A 20,582-nucleotide genomic window follows, 5' to 3' on the forward strand; every position below is an offset into this window, starting at 1 on the left:
TGTGTGCATGGGCCAGCGACAGGCTAGTCTGGAACTCCAGAGACTAGGACCCTCTTGGGACTCTGGCCTGTATATTCAGTTCAGTTCATAGGTGGGTCTGGTTTGCATCTGGCATGTAGTAGGCATATGGTACAGGTGTCCCGAATTAACAAACAATGAGGTGAGATTTGAGACAAATACCAAAAATTCACCCACGTTGTGACCCTCCTAAGCCACTAGGAAAGGTTTGTTTAAAAGTTGCTATTATTGAGGTGCCTGGGTGGCTGGGTCGGTTAAGGGCCCAAGTCTTGATTTCAGCTCAGGTCATGATCTCAGGGTTCCTGCGATCGAGCCCCGAGTCAGGCTCTGTCCTGACAGTGCAGAAGCCTGCTTGGGATTCCCGCTCTCCCTCTCTCTCTGCCTCTCCACTGCTTGGGCGCTCTCTCTCTCTCAAAATAAATAAAACAAAACTTAAAAAAAAAAAAAAGTTGCTATTATTAAGGGCTCAAGTCCCAGATGCCATTGTCACTAGGTTGAATAAGCTGATCATTTTCTGTTGCGTATACATGTGTGTGCCCGAGTTTTTTTCCCCCCAAATGACCTTCCGCATGCCTGGCATCAAAACTTATACCAACTGCCAAGTAGAAAGGAAACCACAAAGGGGAATCCCCGGGTAGAAACCTGGCAAGTTTTGGGGGGGGGGGGGAAGTCACATGCTTATTTGTATTTTAGGAAAGGTTTGACGACTAACTTTGCGACTTGGAATGATATACTCTGGGAACCTAGGAAGTAATGCAAACTCCTTGTTTCCTGCTGTGGAAACTGAGGCTTACGTGGCAAATCAGAGGGGTGCTGGAAGTCTCACAGTTAATGAGACAAGTTGGAGTAAGAACAGAAAGTCCTCAATTCTTCCATTCTAGGTGTACTGGTTAGAGCAGCAGTTCTCAAACGTGAGCACATATCCGAATCACCAGGAGTGCTTGTTAAATAAAACACAGATGGCTAGACCCTACTCCGAGTTTTCAATTCAGTTGGTCTTGGGCGGGCCCAAGAATTGGCAATTCTAACAAGTTCCCAGGTGATGAGGATGCTGCTGGGGCACGGACCACATTTGAGAGCCACTGGGGATGGAACAAGAGGAGACTCTGCTCCTCTTGCTTGGGATCTTGGCTTGGGATCCCTAGAGGTAGCTAGCAAGAGATGGGCTGGTTCTGGGAAGCTGGCTGATGAGTCCTGCTCAGTGAAGCCTGATCCATGGTGACAGACAACATCACCCTGTGGTTCACCGACCTAACCAAGGAACCTCACTTCCCCCAAGGGTTGTTCTCCACAGTGTATACCAGTGACTCATACCCGACTTGTGTCTGGAATCAAGTTTCAGGGGCTCCAAAGGTGTTACCAAGGAGTCACCAGTTTTTACTGGACTGGACTGGACATGGGGGCCTTTGAGTTCGTTCCTGACTCAGTGTGTGGCCCTGGGGAAGTCACTTAACCAACCCTCACTCTCAAGGCAGGCAACAGCTGTGCATAAAACTTCCTGCACCGTCAAGAGAACAGCTCAATAGCTCTAAATGTTACTGTAACACATTTTCTTATGGTAACAAATTCCAAGTGGGAGAGGGGCAGGTGATCAATATCCTTTTACGCTACTAGAATTCTGCTTCAGAAATGCAGGCCATGCACCAGGGCTTAGAACCTTTGTTAAACAGGTTTTGCATTTTGTTCCAATGGAAGCTGACCTCTATTACAAGTTACCTAACCACCTAAGAGTTCAGTAACAAACTCCAGCTTTTGTATCCAACACTCATCTAAAATTCTTCTCTCTACTCTGCTGAACAAGTCTTTCCACCCAGGTGGCCTACTTGTATTATCAGGTTGTGCCTACTTAGCTAAGACTTAAAATACAGCATCAGGAAACAAGCATTAGACTCGAGAGTCAGGAAACCTGGGTTTGAATTCTGACTTCACCACTTACTAATAATGCGGATTTGAGCAAGCTAGCTTAACCCACCACTAACCCCTCTGTAAAAGGGTGGAAGTAATGGTTTCCTCGTAGGATTACTGGTGAGGTTAAGTGGGGTACCTGCGAAAAGAAAGCACCTGATGTGGCCTTTGCACTTAGCACATACTCCAACATCAGAGTCCACCTTTCCTGCAACTGTCAAACAGCCCAGGTTTAAGAACGGGCTGGAAACATGCATTCAACGAGCAAGGCTGTGCTGCCATGCTGTCTGTGAAAGAGGTGACAAGTGCTGTCGAGTTCAACAGAAAGCAGATGGACGCTGAAGACCTGAAATGCAGTTTTCACATACTCACCTGACTATAACAAGGACTCATTCACAAGAGTTGTTATTTCTAGTAACTAATGGGGTCTCCAAATATATACAACTAAAAATAATGATGAAAGAAGCTATTTTTAAAAATGTGCTTTCAAACTGAGTTACCAGATATTTATATCCCTCTGCAAGGCAAGGAAATTAAAACGGGCAAATCTCTTATCAAGGCCACACAGTTCCTTTCTCCAATAATTTGTCCTTGTAATGGGCATTAGTATTAATATATTTAAGCACTTTTCTGCTGCTATTGTCCAAAATTTAACCCACGTCTCAAGACCATAAACCAACACTGGCTTCAAATGTTTGAAGATCAACAGGTAAGAGGAAGCCCTAACTGTTGGCTCAGCCGGCCAACTCCTCCTCTATTCCATTAGCGATCACCTCCTTTCCTTCACTTCGGATTCTCACCCTTCATTCACTTCCGATTTCTGTGTGTGGACGTCTTCTAAACCCTGCACCACAGCCTCCTCTCCTCTCTCAACCATGCTACTCCCAACATCCTGCTTGGCCATTACCAGGCCTGTTTCCTCAGGGAAAAAAGAAAAAAAAAAAAAAGGGAAGGAAGGAATGTGAGGGGAGCAGGCCTGGTGATCTCTCAGGTCCCTGCCAGCTACAACATTCTGTAATTCTAGGATTCCTTGCCCTAACCACCTGGTCTCTGAAAAGAAAACAAGTGACTGTCATAAATCAGTCATTAACTGAAACCACGTAAAATTTACCTTCCCCCACTTTAACGTAAATGTTTCTTGCTATCTTGAGTTCAGTGAATGAAGTGACTGCTCCGTACTCCTTTCGAGCCCAACTTAGCAGACGGTCGTTTCTATAAGGGAATCTCTTTTCTTCTGTTTTTGCTGACAAGGAGAAGTTTCCTGATGAAAACTGGACCATGGAACCCTGAGACACCTAGAGGAAATAGAACAATGTACATGTTTAATATGGTATAGTCACCTGGAGCTGAATCATAATTAGAGAAAGCACTTATCAGACAATGGGTATTTGTCAATCCAACCTCTTCTCTTTGTTATACAGGTGGGTCTTTTTTCAGCAGCTGATTCAAGAAACAGTCCCAAGGCTACTTCTCCCAGGAAACAACAAAGCTAGCAGTGATGCAAAGAACCATTGGTATTTTTAAGAAACCACTGACGCAGGATTGTGCCATTAGAATTTGTAAAGAACTCTGTGATAAGAGACTGCAGAATGCATTGTGAGTTATCACAAGAATGATCATTGCTATTTTTCCTGATATCTCAGTTGAAGGCCAGCCTTTCAAGCAAAGAGTTTCTAGCCTAGCGGAAACTAGGGAGTGTGATCACGGGCTTGTCATGGGCTTCAAGATCAGGGCAAGCAATCCAAAGTCCAGTTAGCAAGTAAACCTGATGTCCAGGTCTTCCATAACTGCAGCCTCTACTGACAGCCACCATCCCAGAGACACTGGTTTGTGTTGTCCTGGGCAATGAGATAAAGAGAATGGCTGGAGGCTGTCAGTCTTCTAGGACATCGCACTGCTGCCTAGAAGTGAGATGAATGTATGTTACAGTTTATTTTGTGAGACCCCCAAACACCCACAGATAATGAAGTCAAGAGGCTGTTAGACTGATCCTAATAAAACTTTCAGGATGATTTATGCAAGCACCACATTCCTGCTGGATGCATCTAGACAATCGCTGACCTAGCACATCATGGTATATATAATTAACACATACAAAGGAGGAAAATTATCATCTTGCTGCTGCACTGCAATCAAATTTAGTCGCTGGTGAAAATATGCACATGTCATCTTAATTGGCTAGCATTTATAAAAGTAACTGATTTTATGAATGTCAGGGTGAAACCTCAAACTGTCAGCAACAAGGTTCACAAATTCCCAAGCCACACTGCTATAAATGTATTAAATTTCACATTAACTATTTCTAATTAGCAAAGAGCAAAGGAGTTTCCGAAGGGGGTTACAAATAACCAGACTAAAAGCAGGCTGAGGGCAGGGGTTTTGCTTAGGGTTCTATTGCTTACAGCGATGTTTGCAACCTTAATGCACAAACAACATAGTACGTTCCCCAACTATGTGCTAGGCACTGTTATTTTCTATTCAATTATACACAGGTACAGTAGTCCCCCCTTATCTTTGAGGCATATCTCCCAAGACCCCCAGTGGATGCCTGAAACCACAGACAGCAGTGAACCCTGTGTACACCATGTTTTTTCCTATACATAACTACCTATTGTAAAGTTTAATTTATCAATTAGGCACAGTAAGAGATTAACAATAATAGCTAGTAATAAAATAGAGCAATTAAAACAATATGTTGTAAATAAATGTGGCCTCCCTTTCTCAAAACATTTTACTGTACTGTATTCACCCTTCCTCTTGCAATGTCAGATGATAAAATGCCTACGTGAGCAGATGAAGCAACATGAAGGACGTAGGCACAGTGACACAGTGTTAGGCTACTACGGACCTTCTGACAATTCATCAGAAGAGGAGCATCTGCGTCCAGACTGCAACCGATCAACAGTAACTAAAACCATGGAAAGCAAAACTTTCAGATCAGCAGGCACTACTGTGTATATTTAAATGCTAGCAAAGACGTTCTTCGCCAAATTGATTCCATGACCTACTAATGCTGTGGTCTCACTCTTGGCTGAAAAGCAGAAGCATCTAAGAGCTTCTAAATATTATGAGGTCCAGGCCACACCCAAGACCAATGAGAACCTTTGGGATGGGACCCAGACCTCAGATCATTTTAAAGCTCCCTGAGTGATTTCAAAGGTCAGCCCTGGTTGAGAAGCCCTTCCTTAATTGGGACTGAGTGATCCGTAATTTTAAAAGCACTATTATGGGTCCGGGGCAACGTGGGCACCTTGCAGCTTCCTCTCTACCAGTGGTTCTTAACTGGGGTGATTTTGTCCCCCGGAGGACTTTCGGCAACATCTGGAAATATTTTTGATTGTCACAAGTGGGAGGGAAGAGCTACTGGCATCTGGCAAAGAGGCCAGGGATACTGACAAACGTTCTACAGTGCACAGGGCAGCCCCCGTGACAAAGATGACCCAAAATGTCGACAGTACTGTGCCTGAGAGATCCTGGTCTGACTGAATGTTGCTAACATTCAAACGTCTACTGGATCCCCAGATTGAATCCTCAAGTTGACAGTCATCTCTATGCTAGAATTTGGGCCGTTAGGTACTTAATAAAGAATAAGAGAAGCTTCCTGGTTTAGGAAGCCCAAAACTAATCATTACTAAGCTGGACATAAACCATGGCCTCTAACAATAGTTACCACCTCATGCACACCTACTATGTATCAGGTACCATGAAGTGCTGCGAAGAATGCTAATGACATTTGCTAAATATGTCCTGATGCCAGTTACATATAAACAAAATCAGTGGGGACTGTTCAGTTTTAACCTTGTTTTGAACAATGCCCGCAGAAGAAAAAGTTCCTGAACCATTTACCTGCCAAACAATAACCATGCCAACATATGTATAAACCCTCTGAGACTTAGCTACTCACCAACACTGAACTTCAGTGTTTATCTGATTTTTATGACTGAGGCACTGTAGTAAAATCTTCTTTTCACTGAAAACCACTTGTACTAAAAAGTCATTTTTATCAAGCCTGTCACCAAAAAACCCACAACAGTGCAAAGGCCTTTGTCCCTCTGCCAGCACAGTTCTGAATGTTTCGGCAAGTATCCCTGGATGTTCCGCTCCTTTTGTCCTCATTCATGTTACAGCCATAAAATAAAGCACTTGAGTTTTAAACACCATGTACCTAGAGTACATTTCTTCGGAGTAGAAGGTGGGGTATACAGTGTAAGAGAGAAATAAGGAGCAACTCCCAAATGCATCCAAAAATAACGGAAAAGCGATACTAGGGCATGGCTGATTCTTCAAGAAGGGGCAACTCCTGGCTGATCCCTCCATGTACCACCAACCCTGCTCCAGTCTGTCTTCTCCGGGGGCCAGCAGCAAGGTTCATCCACTCACAGCTGAGGAATTTGGAAAAGGAGTTAACTGCCGCTCCTCAGGCACATTCCAATAAGAAGAAAGCCAAGCTGCCAGAGGCAGTGAAATGTCCCTGACTGCAGGTCAGTGGAAATTTTCTGCTGCGGCACGGGGTTAGTCAGCACTCCTCCTGATCACCAGTTCTCCTGGCTCTGACAAAGTTGCACGCCGACAAAAGTCGGCCCCAACCCCCACCGAGTTTTAGAAGGTGTTGTTATTTCCATCTGATCCTCAGGATGACCTATGAGCTAGGTTACTAGGATTTCCACAGTGGAGAGGAAGAAACCTCAGAGAAGCTAAATGGCACACACAAGGTCAGAGGATCGGCACAGGAGCAAGACCAAACAGGAGACTTCAGACTCCTGGTCATAGTGAGCCTCTGTGCTAACCGTGCCAGAAAGAAGACCTCATCGGCTCCCCAGGCAGATTTCTGTTCTATCTGTAAGATTTGCCTTCTACCCATGTGTCTGAGCTATGCCTTCCAGAGGAAGAATTCCTTCCTCCTTCCTCCACGAGACAAGCCTTCAAGCATCTGAAGATGTCAGTTGACTCCAATCCTGACTCTACTTCAGAGCACTATTTCCAGCCCCCTCACCTCCTCCTCAGATACTGTGGTTATCAGTTCTTCACCAGCATAGTCTCTGAAATGTGGTGCTCAGGACAAGACTTGGGGTTTGGGGTGTGGTCTGACAAATGCACCGTAATGGTTAATTATGTGCCAACTTGCCTGGGCTATAGGGTGCCCAGTAATTTGGTCAAACATAATTCTGAGTATTTCTGTGAGGGTGTTTGTGGATGAGATTAACATTTAAATCAGTAGACTAAGTAAAACAGACTGCCCTTCCTAAGGTGTGTGGGCTTCATCCAATCAGTTGAAGGCCTGACCCCACCCCCGGAATAAGCTCTTCCAGGTTCTACAGCAGCCTGCTGGCCTTCAGATTCAAATCAGGGCATGGACTTTGCAGATTCCGGACTTGCCAGCCTCCATAATCACGGGAGCCAATTCCTTACAATAAATCTTTTTCTACATATATGTGGACACTGCATGCAGCCCAGAATCACATTAGGTTTTCTATCAGCTGAACTCTGCTGTTATCTCATATTCATTAATTTATACTTCAAACATACACCTGCCAAATATTTCTTGAGCACCTCCCTCATCTGTGCCGGGCACTGTGTTGGAGGTGCTGGGGTAATCGCACAGAAAGGTGACAGATGAAACTCCCGGGCCTTGTGGAGCTTACAGTCTGTTAAGGAAGCCAGAGGAGCACAATAAATAAGCGAAATATGTAGTATCCCAAGAGGCGCTATGGAGCAAAATAAACTGAGAGAAGGGAAGGCTTAAATGTCATGGGGAAAGTCCAGCTGAGAAAGTCACAGCATAAAGCCCTGCGGAGGTCAGAAGGAAAAGCATCTGGGGCGCCTGGGTGGCTCAGTCGGTTGAGCGTCCGACTTCGCTCAGGTCACGATCTCGCGGTCCGTGAGTTCGAGCCCCGCATCAGGCTCTGTGCTGACGGCTCAGAGCCTGGAGCCTGCTTCAGATTCTGTGTCTCCCTCTCTCTCTGGCCCTCCCCCCATTCATGCTCTGTCTCTCTCTGTCTCAAAAATATATAAATGTTAAAAAAAAAAATTAAAAAAAAAAAAAAGGAAAAGCATCTGTGGTTGAAACAGCAGCGCATGTAAAGGTCTGGCAAGCGGAAGGGAGAGAGGCGGGAGAGACAGGTAGATGAAAAGGTCAGAGAGGTCAGAGAGCCGAGAAGGTCCAATCTGACCTTGCAGACTGCCACTAAGGACTATGGTGTTTAGTCCAGGTGAGATGGGACACCACTGAGAGTTCACGAAAACATCTGAAAAATTTTTACCTCTGGCTGCTGTGGCCAGTCTAGATTGAAGAGCGGCAAGAGCAGGAGACCAATAGTAGGCTTCTGCAATAACCTCAGGGAGAAAGAGCAGCATCTCACGCCGGGGAGGTGGTGGTGGAGATGGTGGCACCTAAATCCCCAGGGCTCATTTTACCGGGTTGAGGCTCTTTCCATCCTTCCCTTATAGCAGTAATTCTTTCATAGAAACACAAAGTCTTATATTTATTCCTTAGACCCATATTTCAAATCTGTGTTGGACACATAAAAATCCTTATTCTGGGGGAGCCTGGGTGGCTCAGTTGGTTAAGCGTCTGACTCTTGATTTCGGCTCAGGTCATGACCTCACGGTGGTGGGATCAGGTGACACATCGGGCTCTGTGCTGAGCATGGAGCCTGCTTGGGGTCCTCGCTTTCCCTCTCTCAGTCCCTTCCCTGCTCATGCTTGCACTCTCTTTCTCTCTCAAAATAAATAAATAAACATTTAAGAAAATCCTTATTCTGTTAGCTGTCAATATCACTGAATTACACATGCGTGCCTTCTATACATTCATCTAAATACTTGAGCAGTGGAATAAGACCAGGCTAAGGTTTGTGACTTACAGGTATACTCCCATGCTGACCCAAAGATGCTAAACAGCACATGCTGGGGTCCCAGGTTGTTCATCAACTACAAAGTAACCCCATAGAACTGTCCTCACCTGGTCTGTAAGGGCATCATGCTAGAACCTGTTAAGAACCCTGCTGAAATAAACACAGGATCTATCACTGTCATCCCCTCTACCATCTGGCACTCTAGTCTCCTACCTGATCTTCATGGTATGGTATCCTTATTTGAGTCTGGATTGGGTTACAGTCTGTGGAAGAACACAGACATAAAGAGAAGAGCAAAAAACAATATTTTTCTAATACAAGGAGGGGCTACAATCACCACTTCAAGGAAAATAACTATGAGTGAATATGGAAATGTTTTAAAAAATGTTAAGAGCAAGGATTTTATATTTGGATAAAATGGCAGGTATTTTCTTTTACTCCACCTTATTGGTGGGTTCTTGCCATGCCGCCACCCCATTTCTGGCCCTGTATCTCAAGACACCTGCATCTCAACCACTAGAGTAACTCCCTATCTTCCAATCTGGTCTCCTTCCATCACTCCTCCACCCTGTTGCTGGGAGATCTTTCTAAAGAGTAAACTCATGACGATGCAGGACAGTATCTAAGCATCTTAAATGGCATATGACCAGAAAGGGCCTCTGCCTGCCCCACTGGCTACCACTCCCCCATGTACTCACCATATGGAATCGCTTGGTGGCAGAACACATCCTGCTACTTGAGGCTCCTGAGTCTTGTTACATCCAGGTCCCTCCCACCTGGACTGCTCTTTCCAGCCTTCCTCATCTGGTAACTCTCCTTGAACTTCCACAGAACCACCTTCTCTGTGAAGCCTCCCAGACTCCCCTTCTGTCTTCAGGGTGGAGCAGCCCACAGATGCCTTGTCAGACCTCTAGTCGAGCCCCTCTCTCACATGAAATGTGACTCTTTATCAGCAAAACTGATAAAGAAAAACAGCTCAAGAGTCAATCAAGCACCTTGCTCATTCTAAATCTCCGGGATTTGCGTGGCATGGAGCTTGGCACAAAGCAGGGACTCCATAATTGCTTGTTGAATGAGAATCGGTTCTGTTACTTACAGGAAAGGATATGCCATAGTTTTTTCATTCCTGTAACCCAAACTCCTTACTTCTCTCACTGCCTGTGGAAATGCTCTTTCAGCCAACATTTAAAGCCCATGATTTGCCTTTTCACCCAATACCTCCACCTAAAAACAAATCCTTACATCATTCCATGTCCTCCCTTGAATTCAGCGAACTTTCCTCCTGCTTGCTAATTAAAACCCAATCCTCTGACATTCCCTGACATGACAAACATCTCCCTGTGGGAATGAACGGAGCATAGAGCTTTAAGAATCCCGATCCTTGGCAAGAAGGGGCAAACGTGAAGCACTTTACTGCCCAACAAACCCCAGGCTACTGAGATGCACACTGAGCCACCTCCTGAATGCTCTTCCCTACTTAAACCATGCACGACATTTGTATTGTAGATTCTGGTTATGCTACCAGATTTTTTTTTAAAGAGCAGAACATTACTCTATCTGCCAGTGCTGGGAGTTTTATTACAAGAACTTACGGCTAGGCAACGAGAGCCAAGTTTATTATTTTTTCTGGATCAGATTCAACAACCTTGTCCAAAAGAGCAAGAAAAAAGCAAAGAGGCAACCAGCCCTTTTTGTTTCCACACCTGCATTTAAACTTTAACTCTTAAAGTCCTAAGCAGATCCATGGAAGCCTCAAGATTTATCTCCCAAGTTCTAGTGAGGTGAACAAATCCTGGCCGATGGGTGCAGTCACCATTTTCCTGGAACTGAGGCTCTCTGTTTTAGCACTTAACTCAGCACATCAGCTGACTCAGAGGCCTGGTGGTTGCATCACAGTATCCCTGTGGGCCTCCCCCGAGTTAGTTTGGTCTTCGGTGAGGGGGGAGAGAGAAGGTAGCACCATACTATAAGGATTCACTCATCCTATGCCCTTCCCCTCCCCTTCCTTTATCCCCTCCCCACTGCCCTCACCTTACGAAGAATGTTCCCTGATAAACAGTCCTGATAAGGAAGTCCCATCTAGGGGCACCTGGGTGGCTCAGTTGGTTAAGCATCTGACTTCGGCTAAGGTCGTGACTCGTGGTTTGTGAGTTCAAGCCCCGCATTGGGCTCTATGCTGACAGCTCAGAGCCTGGAGCCTGCTTTGGATTCTATGTCTCCCTCTCTTTCTGCTCCTCCCCTACTCATGCTCTGTCTCATAAAAATAAATAAACATTAAAAAAAAAAAGAAGTCTCATCTGAAGTTTCTCCTCACCCAGTCACATGTTATCTTCTCATGGGGCCAGTTAAAAATTACAATCCAACCACCCAGCAGCCCCCACGCTAGCAATCCTGATACACCCCCAAACCTGCTTTCCATGTTCTTGGAAAGTCACCTTCTAAACTACCATATAATTTACTTATTTATTATGTTTATTGTCCATCTCCTCCTACCAGAATGTAAGCTCCTTCAGAGGCTGGGATCTTTGCTTTGTTCATGGGTATACCTCAAGCACCTAAAATAGTGCTGTATTTAGAAAAGACATTCAAGAAGTATTTAGTGAATGAATGAATCTTGAGGTCCAATCAACTGGTAGTACCTGCCTAAAGTTCTGTGCTAAGAAGGACTCTGAGGTCACTCACATACGGAAGTAGTGGAGAAATGAGAACGAGCACTTCGATCAGTCACGTGTCTGCCAATGGCTCAGAGCAACCTGTACCTGCTCTATAGCTGTCCAATACAGTAGCCACACTCCATTGAACACTCGAAATATTGCTAAATAAACTGACCTGTGTTGCAACTGTAAAATACATACTAGATTTTGTACTGTGTCATATAGTACAAGATTAAAGAAACCTCAACAATTTTTTATTGATTATGTTAAATGCTATTATGTAGATATATTGTGTTAAATTACATATGCCATTACAAATAATTTCACTTATTTCCCTTACTTTTTGACAATATATTTTTATGTTTATTTATTTGAAAGGGAGAGACAGAGGGAGTAAGAGAGAGGGGGAGAGAATGAGCATGTGTGGGGGGAGGGGCAGAGAGAGAGAGAGAGAGAGACGGAGAGAGAGAGAATCCCAAGCGGGCTCCATGCTGTCAGTGTACAGCCAGACTTGGGGCTCGATCTCACGAACCTGAGATCATGACCTGAGCTGAAATCAGGAGTCAGACACTTAAGTGACTGAGCCATCCAGGTGCCTTTCCTTTCCCTTTTAAATGTACTAACAAAAGATTTTAAATTCCCTCTGTGGTTCACATTTTATTTCTATTGGACAGTATTACTCCAGGACCTCCTCCAATATGATTGTAAGGAAACACTGATAATATCCATCTATCCATCTGCTTCTTGATCTGGTCTCAGAACATAAATTAATGTCAAGAAGCCATCTCAAATCCAATGCTTCACAAAGTGTGATCCTTAGACCAGTATAATCATCCTGGAGATTCCAGGATGGGTGGGAATGTGGGGTCCAGGAAACTGCATTATAACCTTCCTCCCACCACCCCATGATTCCAATGCATAGCTGAGGATCATTGCTGTAGGCCATAGATACAAATATTATTTAAATTTCAAATAATCTTTGTGAAGCAAACAGGAACAGGATTGCGGCATGGTGATCAAGTATGAATCTTCTCTGCAGTGGTAGAAAAAAGAAAAAAAAAAAAAAAAACAAGACGAGAGAGTAAAGCCAAGTCATGGATAAAGTCATCTTCTTGCACATCTGAAAAGAAAGAAATGGGCCTTGTGAAATCAGAGGAGACACAGCTCCCCAAAGATGAAGAAAAGCCTGCTGACATCGCAGAGGAAAATCTGTTCCAGGAATCACATACACACGCCCTATAGCTCAGCTGTGGTCCATTTGGGGCTTGAGCTGTGGCTGGTGAGCGCCTGCTATTCAGGTTACAAAGCTCCGTGGGGCTGCTCTGCGCACACACCCAGCTTCACACATTTACATGACTTTGGCATTGATGAAAGTGCAGCGTGTGGACAATCAGGATCAGCTCCTCTCCCTCTTCTATCTTGCCCTGTCCGTAACTTTTACCATTCCTATTCCTTTTCCCTGACTCCTGTGCAGACAAATCTCTTTTTGGAGTTGCCTGATTGGGAAAATAGAGCATAACAAGGAAAACAAAAAAAGCAAAGAAAAACACATCGACATTTCCAAAACACCTGTGGTGTCAAGTATTTGCTAGTTCCTTCCATTCTAGAGGGAAAAAAGAAGTAAAGTAGAATAGGCATTTCTCTTGAATTTAGGTTTTTATATAAATAGTATTGATGGCAGATGGGTCCTAGAATTCATCTAACAGTGCCCACACAGAAAGGCATTGAGATGATGCTTTGGTGTATTTTGTGCACAAAGTCCATCCAGTAAAAACAAACTAACATAAAGTACTGGAACAGTACTGAAATATTTACCTCCCAAATGAGGACTAAACCCTACATTCTGAAAAAGGAAAATCACACGTTTTTCCTACCCAATTCCTGGGAGGGCTGTGCTTGCCTATTTCCTCCAAAGCCACGTGAGGTGAAATATGATCTGAAACATGTTTTCTATTAACCATATATCATGACTCAATGCTTTTTTTTTAAGTTTGTTTTAAAGAAATAATAACTTCCATGCCCATGAACCTACAGTCTTAATTTGTAATGCTACATATTCATGAGCCATGTGATTATGGAATCTGCCAATCGTGCATTCAAGAAACACAAATCCATGCAACCATTTAAAAATATTGGGTGATTTTAATTTTGTATCTAAAACCAGATTACCTTCTTCCTTTAAAATGACTTAAAACTAATATTCAACGCTTTTTCTCAAAACATTCATGATGGTCACCCTCTGCTTTTAATTTTTATTTTTGCTGAAATGGAATATAGAGAACTAAAGGATTGAAACAGCCCTCTGTTCTTAACACCCAACATGTTTACACATGCCAAGAACAAAGCTCTGAGATGCAGCCCTCTCACTATAAACACGCACAAACTTGAATGTAAGCCACTACAAAAGCAATCCTCTAATCTCCCGTGGAAATGTTACAGAAACGATAGTATATGTGAATATACAAAGGGAAGCAAAATATGTCACTGCATCTGAAAGACAGACTCAGTCCACACAGGTTACCAAATTAATGAAGCATGAGCTGCTTTACAATGTAGAGTTTTCCAAAGTAGAGTCCCAGGTCACAGAGGGACCCTTGATGGTCTTACAAAATGAGCTCTCCAGATTCCTAAACTTACCTTTCTCATCTGCCAGTGTTAGCAGGATTTTAGGATGAGCGTGATTCAAAATTTAAAGCGTACTTGCCATCTAAAGGGTATTTTTCCAGGAAAAAACAAAATGTTGACATCATTATCATCACTTGCCATGATCCTCTATCTGTTTTTGCCCTCCAAACATGCTTCTGGGAATCCCTAGCTAGGGAAGATTCTTTTATTTTTCTTTTAAGTTATATCCAATCTGCCAACCCAGGTTCAAGAGCACAAACTGAACTTTGTAAGTGCTTGGCTCCTAATAGGTTCCAAGAATTCTCTTTATAGCGTTCCTCTTCATCAAACAGATAATCTAAGTTCTATTTTACAGACAAGGAAATTAACGCTCAGAGAAGCTACAGGATCGGCCCGAGGCACACAGCTGGTAGAAAGCAGGCTGACAACAGAACCAGAGGCTTTCTTTCCCATTAGAGAGCTGTTTCTACTCCACTACCATGGAGTGGTCAACTACTGAACTCAAGAAATCAGTAGATCTGGGTAGACAGAGCCCCACCTTAGCCTCCTATCAACAGAACACTGGGAGAGAATAGCCATGAAGGTTCTTACTGATCACCTACTAAGTGAACGTTTCATAGATTCTGAATCTTCACATGGGACAACTGAAGATACTAGTGCTCTGAGAGGTTACATAAAGCCCCAGATTGCATAGCTTTAGCAAGGGACAAGTGCAGAATTAAAATGTCTATTAGACTCCAAAAACTATGCAATACAAATCCAGGCTTTTAAGAGAGTGAAAAGGGAAAGCAGTAAGGCAAAGCAGGGGACTATGTCCTTTCCTGACGTTTGCATAGAGATTCCCCCGTTCCATTTGGTTATTTCCTTCTCTTTCTCCCCCTTCCCCAGCAGTCTAAGGAGTTCTGCTGGAAAAAGTAGGGGAGAGAGAATGGAAATGGAAGGGGCAGACAGAAATAGTGATGACTGTTATGGGAACAAAGTAATTACTTGTTGGGAAGAAGAAAGATTGGGTATAGTAAACAACAAAAGCTGCCAAAGGATCTGAAATCGTTTGAAGAGAAACTATGGTAGACCTAGGTTGGCAAGAATTATCAGGGTGTATAAATTTAAGATATAAATGCTCCCTGTGATGGTCAGTTTTATATGTCAACTTGGCTTGGCTATCATTATTCCTATTATATCCTATTATTCAATCAAACTCTAATCTAGATGTTGCTGTGAAGGTATTTTGTAGGTGTGATTCACAGCCAAAATCAGATAAATAAATAAGGGCAATTATCTTAGATAATCTGGGTGGGCCTGATTCAATCAGTTGAAGGATTTAAGAGCAGGGCTGAGGCTTCCCTGAGAAGAAATCCTACCTGTGGACAGCAGCTTCCGCTCAGGCTGGAGAGTTCCAGCCCTCCTTCCTGATCACCAATCTGCAGATTTCTGCCATGCCTTGTCTGTCTCCACACGGCATAAACCAATTCCTTGCAAGAAATCTCTTTATATATATCCCCTACTGGTTCTCTTTCTTTGGATAACCACTGACTATTACAGCTTCTGTGAATGGCTGATGAAGGCTTCAAGAGAAATGGAGCTGCATATTCTGGCCTAGCAACCCCAGACCTAAGAACAGTTTAGGAAAAAAAGGTTCTAAAGGATATTTCCTTCAGGGGTGCATGATGGAGGTAGGGCCTTCAGCCCCAAGAATGGCTGGAGCCCTCTTGACCTTCCTAACATTAGCTCTCAACCAAAGGCAGGCCATGTTTCTACACTTACCTCCATTTTCCAGGCCACCCCGGATGAAGAAATAAATGATCCTAGAGGGTGAAAGACAGAGGGCTATGCAGGGTATTCTGGGAAAGCTGATTCAGAGACAAGCTAACCAGAGGAGCCCGGGGGACAATGTTGTTGGAAAAAGGATCAAGAAGCAATTTTAACACCCACACCCAACTGAAATACTGGCATTACCTAGATCCCAGTACTGTAGCAAGCCATTCACAACACACTCTGCTGAAATGAAACCAGAGAGGCAATTTCATGCCAGCTCCTCACTGGATCTGGTGAGCGATACCCTGATTTGGCTCTTCAGGTTCAATTCTGAAGCCCTTGTCACTGGGACAGTCATTAGTGGTTCCAGGCTGGAGACCAGGGTTACAGAGGACATCAAAGTCACACCCTTGAATCAAGTGGTGTGACTGTCCCCAGTGAGGTCTCCATTTACCTTTCTGAAAAGTAAGGGGCACTTAGATTATGTACGTCCCTCAGGAGGCCATCCAGCTACCTTCTTTGCACTATCTGTGACTGAGGGATGATGGCAGGGGCTCTAAGCAAAGGGGAAAACAACTGGAGAAAAAAACAGCTCAAAACACCAGGGGGTAGAGGGGAGGTTAATTGCTTTTGGAATGCTATTTTTAAGGTGGCAGCCTCAGTGACTAACCTCCAAGTCAGCGGGAGGGCAATGGCTGACACTAGTTCAAAAGCTTCACAGGGTATCTAGGAAAACTATTGTTATATGTAGTTGGTTGTGATCAGGGCAATGTCCTGCATCTAGATCTCAGGGGAAATCGTTCAACCTAAATACCTTCCCTCTGCAAAAGGAAAGCCCTGGGCCAGACGACAGTGGACAATTAAATTCCAATATCCCTGGCTACACCATTTTGCTCCCATTCAAACCCAGGATCAAAGTCCAAGATAGGAGATAAAAGGGAGAAAGTAGGGAAAAAGCTAACCCAAACTACTAATCCTTATCATTAAAAAATACTTATTATTATTGCTAACATTTATCAAGCACTTACTATGTGCCTGGCACTATTCTAAGCACTATACATGGGTTATAGACCCCATTTATTTACTAGCTGTGTGATCAGGCACAAATTAACTTAATCTCCCTTTGTGGACACGATTTCCTCATGTTAAAATGAGGATAATAATTGTACCTACTTTACAGGCTTGTTATGAAGGTTAAATAAGGTAATATATGTGAAGTACTTGGAAGAGTGCCTAGCACATGGCTCATGCACTAAGTGTTTGTCAAATGTACACATACATGTATACATAGCCTCAACAATGGGCCACAAGGGTTGTCTGACAGATCATAAGGTTGACAGGCCATAATTCATTCCTCACTATGCCTGGACTGTAGCCTTCTTGTCTGAACTTCCAGAAAAGGATATATGAACCCTGTTTTCAAGGGCTGGAGCAGTGCTGGCTCCAAACAGTAGCTCTGAACATCACCCAGCAGCCTGTATCAGCCAGAAACTATAGAATCTCCAGAACAGACTATGTCATAAACACAGAAGGGCTAGAGATCAAATGAGCTTTTGTGGGCTTTTGGCAGAGGTGGCAGATGGCTAAGCCCCTGACTTTCAGGTATACCCTGGGTCCCAAGATCACAGCTGTGTCATTCACCACCGAAACAGGACAAGGCAGGAGAGTAAGAAGGACTCCCTTGCCTGGTGGCATTAAGAGGCCATCTGAGGATAGGGTATTAGCACCAAAGGCAAAAACCAAGGGCAAAAACTGTTCTTGGGATATAAATTCTACCTTGGACAAAGAAACAAGAATGGCTAAAGGGACCCCTTCGTCCTCTGCAGAAATCCACTTCCAAGCTAGGGGTTTGGATGATGGAGGTTTAGAGTGTCGGCACTGGGCTGCCTCAAATAAGTCCAATGACTCCATTCTCAGGAAGGAGTCAGGCCATCATGCAGTCCCCATTAGAGATGGGGACTGCAGGGCACCTGTGGGGAATGCTTACCAAGGGCCTCACTGTCTGCAGTGAGAGGACCATGGCACAGCCACAAGCTTTCAAGCTGACCTCACCAGAATCTCCCAGGAGATAAGTTTCTCCCCCTCCTATTACACGAAAAAATATTCTGCAACCTCCCTTAACAAAACACTCACTTTTTCTACCAAACAGCCCCTTGCAAGCTGCCTACCACATTAACCAAGGGCACCAGACATATGATGTTTGATACAATTGCCCAAAGCTTGGGAAGGGCAGATCCATCAGGTTGCCAGAGTAGCCTTAGACAGCAAAGCCTTAAAGGAAGGAATGGGACTCTACACGAAGAAACCTGCCTTCTCTCCTTGGTAAAACAGAGTTTATTTAACCTCAATTTGTTGAGTGAAAGCAAAGCCTTCACAGAGCTGGAGCCCAGGCTTGCACACAGACATGACACAGAAAGTCCAGTGGAGCCAGGAAAAGTCTACGCTTGCGTGAACCCTCCAGGACAGGATGTCTCGAGCAGGAAGAATACACCCAGGCAAACCTCACAAGGCCAAGGGGCCACTCACTGGCAACATTCACAAGCCTTAACCCAGCAAGTTAAGATAATCCTAGGAAGTCTTCCAAAAAACTCTTTCTGGACCAGGATTACCAACTGAAACTGGACTCATTCCAATGCTCTAATTGCCACAGTGACATTTAGGAAGAGCTCTCTTGACCACAAATGGGCCAGAAACTCATTCCTAGGAAATATGGTAGTTGACTGACCCTAGTTCATGAGAGGATCAAGCCCCTTACAATTAGGGCTCTTATGGACAAGCCACAAAACCAACAGATAAGCAGCCTCTGGAACAAAAATGCATGGTACACAACCACTCGGAATATCCCAAAGGGCACAGTGAGTCATTCCACAAGAGACATTTTTTAAAAAGAAGAACCAATCTTGAAATGTTTAGTTATTTAATCTGTCTTTGAGAGAGAATTTGTTTAGGGGAAAGCCTAACTGGAAAATCCAAAATGGTATATCTAGAGCCCTAGTCTATACACTCCTAGTACACAGGAGTGACATTCCTGGTTGAGCAAAAACCTATTCTTGTGTCCGCAACCCCGACCCACACTGCTCCTCCGTCAGCCTCACAGAGGGAGCTGCCTTCATTGCATTTGGAAGAAGAGAATTCTCATTTTCTCCAATTTTCAGGATCCAACAATGGTACTTCTTTTTTTTTTTAATTTTTTTTTTTTTAATGTTTCTTTTTGAGAGAGAGACAGAGAGACAGAGAGACAGAGCAGGGGATGAGCAGAGAGAGGGAGAATCCAAAGCAGGCTCTAGGCTCAACTGTGATCACAGAGCCTGACGTGGGGCTAGAACTCAAGAACTGTGAGTCATGACCTGAGCCGAAGTCAGAAGCTTAACCAAGCCACCCAACAGTGGTACATTTTACACTGGTACCAACAATGGTACATTTTACACTGAAATGCAACTCCTGGGGTGTCTGAGTGGCTCAATCTATCAAGCGTTCAACTTTGGCTCAAGTCAGATCTCGTGGTTCATGGGTTCAAGCCCCACATCGGACTCTGAGCTGACAGCTCAGAGCCTGGAGCCTGCTTCAGATTCTGCGTCTCCCTCTCTCTCTGCCCTCCCCTGCTCACGCTCTCCCTCTCTCAAAAATAAATAAAAACATTTTAAAAATTTTGAAATGCAATTCCCAATCTCTTAACCATCTCTCCTATGTAATGGGTAGCTCCTGGAGGGCAGGCAGTCCATTCCATTTCTCTCTGGAACCCTCCATACCTAGCACAGTCCCCAGCATCCTGTAGGCACTCAAAACTGGTTGTTGGATGAATGAACAAGCGGATACAGAAACCATCATAGCAGGTATGCTAATCTAATGTTTTTCTAAGCGTGGGGAGAAGTGCCAAGCAAGGGAAAGGAGGAATTTAGAAAAAAAAAAAAATCATTTCCAGATTTTTAAATGCAACATAGTGGAGAATACAGGGATTTTCCTTTTTTTTTTTTTTTTTTTTTTTAAGTTCCCTCCTTCACAACCAAACTTGAATGCCTGAGTTATTCAAAGGGCATTTTTGGATACTACAACTCTCAGTTACACATCACTTGGAGTTAAGAAAAGGAAGGCCTGGACATGCGCTGTGGTTTAGGCTGTGCACGTCCCTTCCTAGAGTGGAGCTAAGCACACATCTGGGGCTATTTAACAACTGATTGGAAATTTTGCCTTCTGATTTCCAGTTAAATACTGGGCACAGGAAAACAAATAGCACTTGTTTTTCACTGAGCCTTGTCAGTCATCCAAACTGCAGTGCGGACCAGAGAACTGCCTGTGGTTTGGTGGCAGAGGCCCAAAAATTTAGACCTTTCCACCTCCCCCCCCCAAGTGCAAGTAAAAGGAATAAACCAGATTTTGGCAACACCCGCCTCTTCACCTACCCCTCCCTTCTTCTCAGACACACAAAACTAGATTTTAAATATTAAGCCTGTAACTGGTATTAATTTACATTTTTCATTAGGATTAAATTTTGATTTGTTTTTATTCCAAAGCCAATAGCATTGCGTTTGGTTTCTCTCATTTTTTTTTTTCCAACTGCCCTGCCCTGATATTTACTTGGATTTGCTGAAGAGGCAATGTTCAGATTACCATTTTCTGTTTCCAATTAAATTGGGATATAATATCTAACATTCATATTATCAACGAATCAGAGAGTTTAAAAGCTGAGAGGAATTTCAGAGACTGGCTACTACCACCTCCTTACTTTAGAGATGAGGAAACTGACGCCCAAGTAAGTGATTTTGCCCAATAATAC

General features: G+C 43.9%; 1 protein-coding gene across 2 annotated transcripts in view; it reads right to left on the bottom strand.

Annotated features, from left to right (window-relative positions):
* Positions 1-20,582, bottom strand: part of TGFBR3 (transforming growth factor beta receptor 3) — a 207,340-nt gene that overhangs the window by 48,752 nt on the left and 138,006 nt on the right. For both annotated transcript variants that reach the window (XM_030328179.1, XM_030328180.1), the window contains one exon: positions 3,035-3,218. In XM_030328179.1, the coding sequence (XP_030184039.1) occupies positions 3,035-3,218 (184 nt within the window). The remainder of the gene's footprint in view (positions 1-3,034; positions 3,219-20,582) is intronic.

This window comes from Lynx canadensis, chromosome C1, assembly GCF_007474595.2.
Source record: "Lynx canadensis isolate LIC74 chromosome C1, mLynCan4.pri.v2, whole genome shotgun sequence".
Classification (NCBI taxonomy): Eukaryota; Metazoa; Chordata; class Mammalia; order Carnivora; family Felidae; genus Lynx; species Lynx canadensis.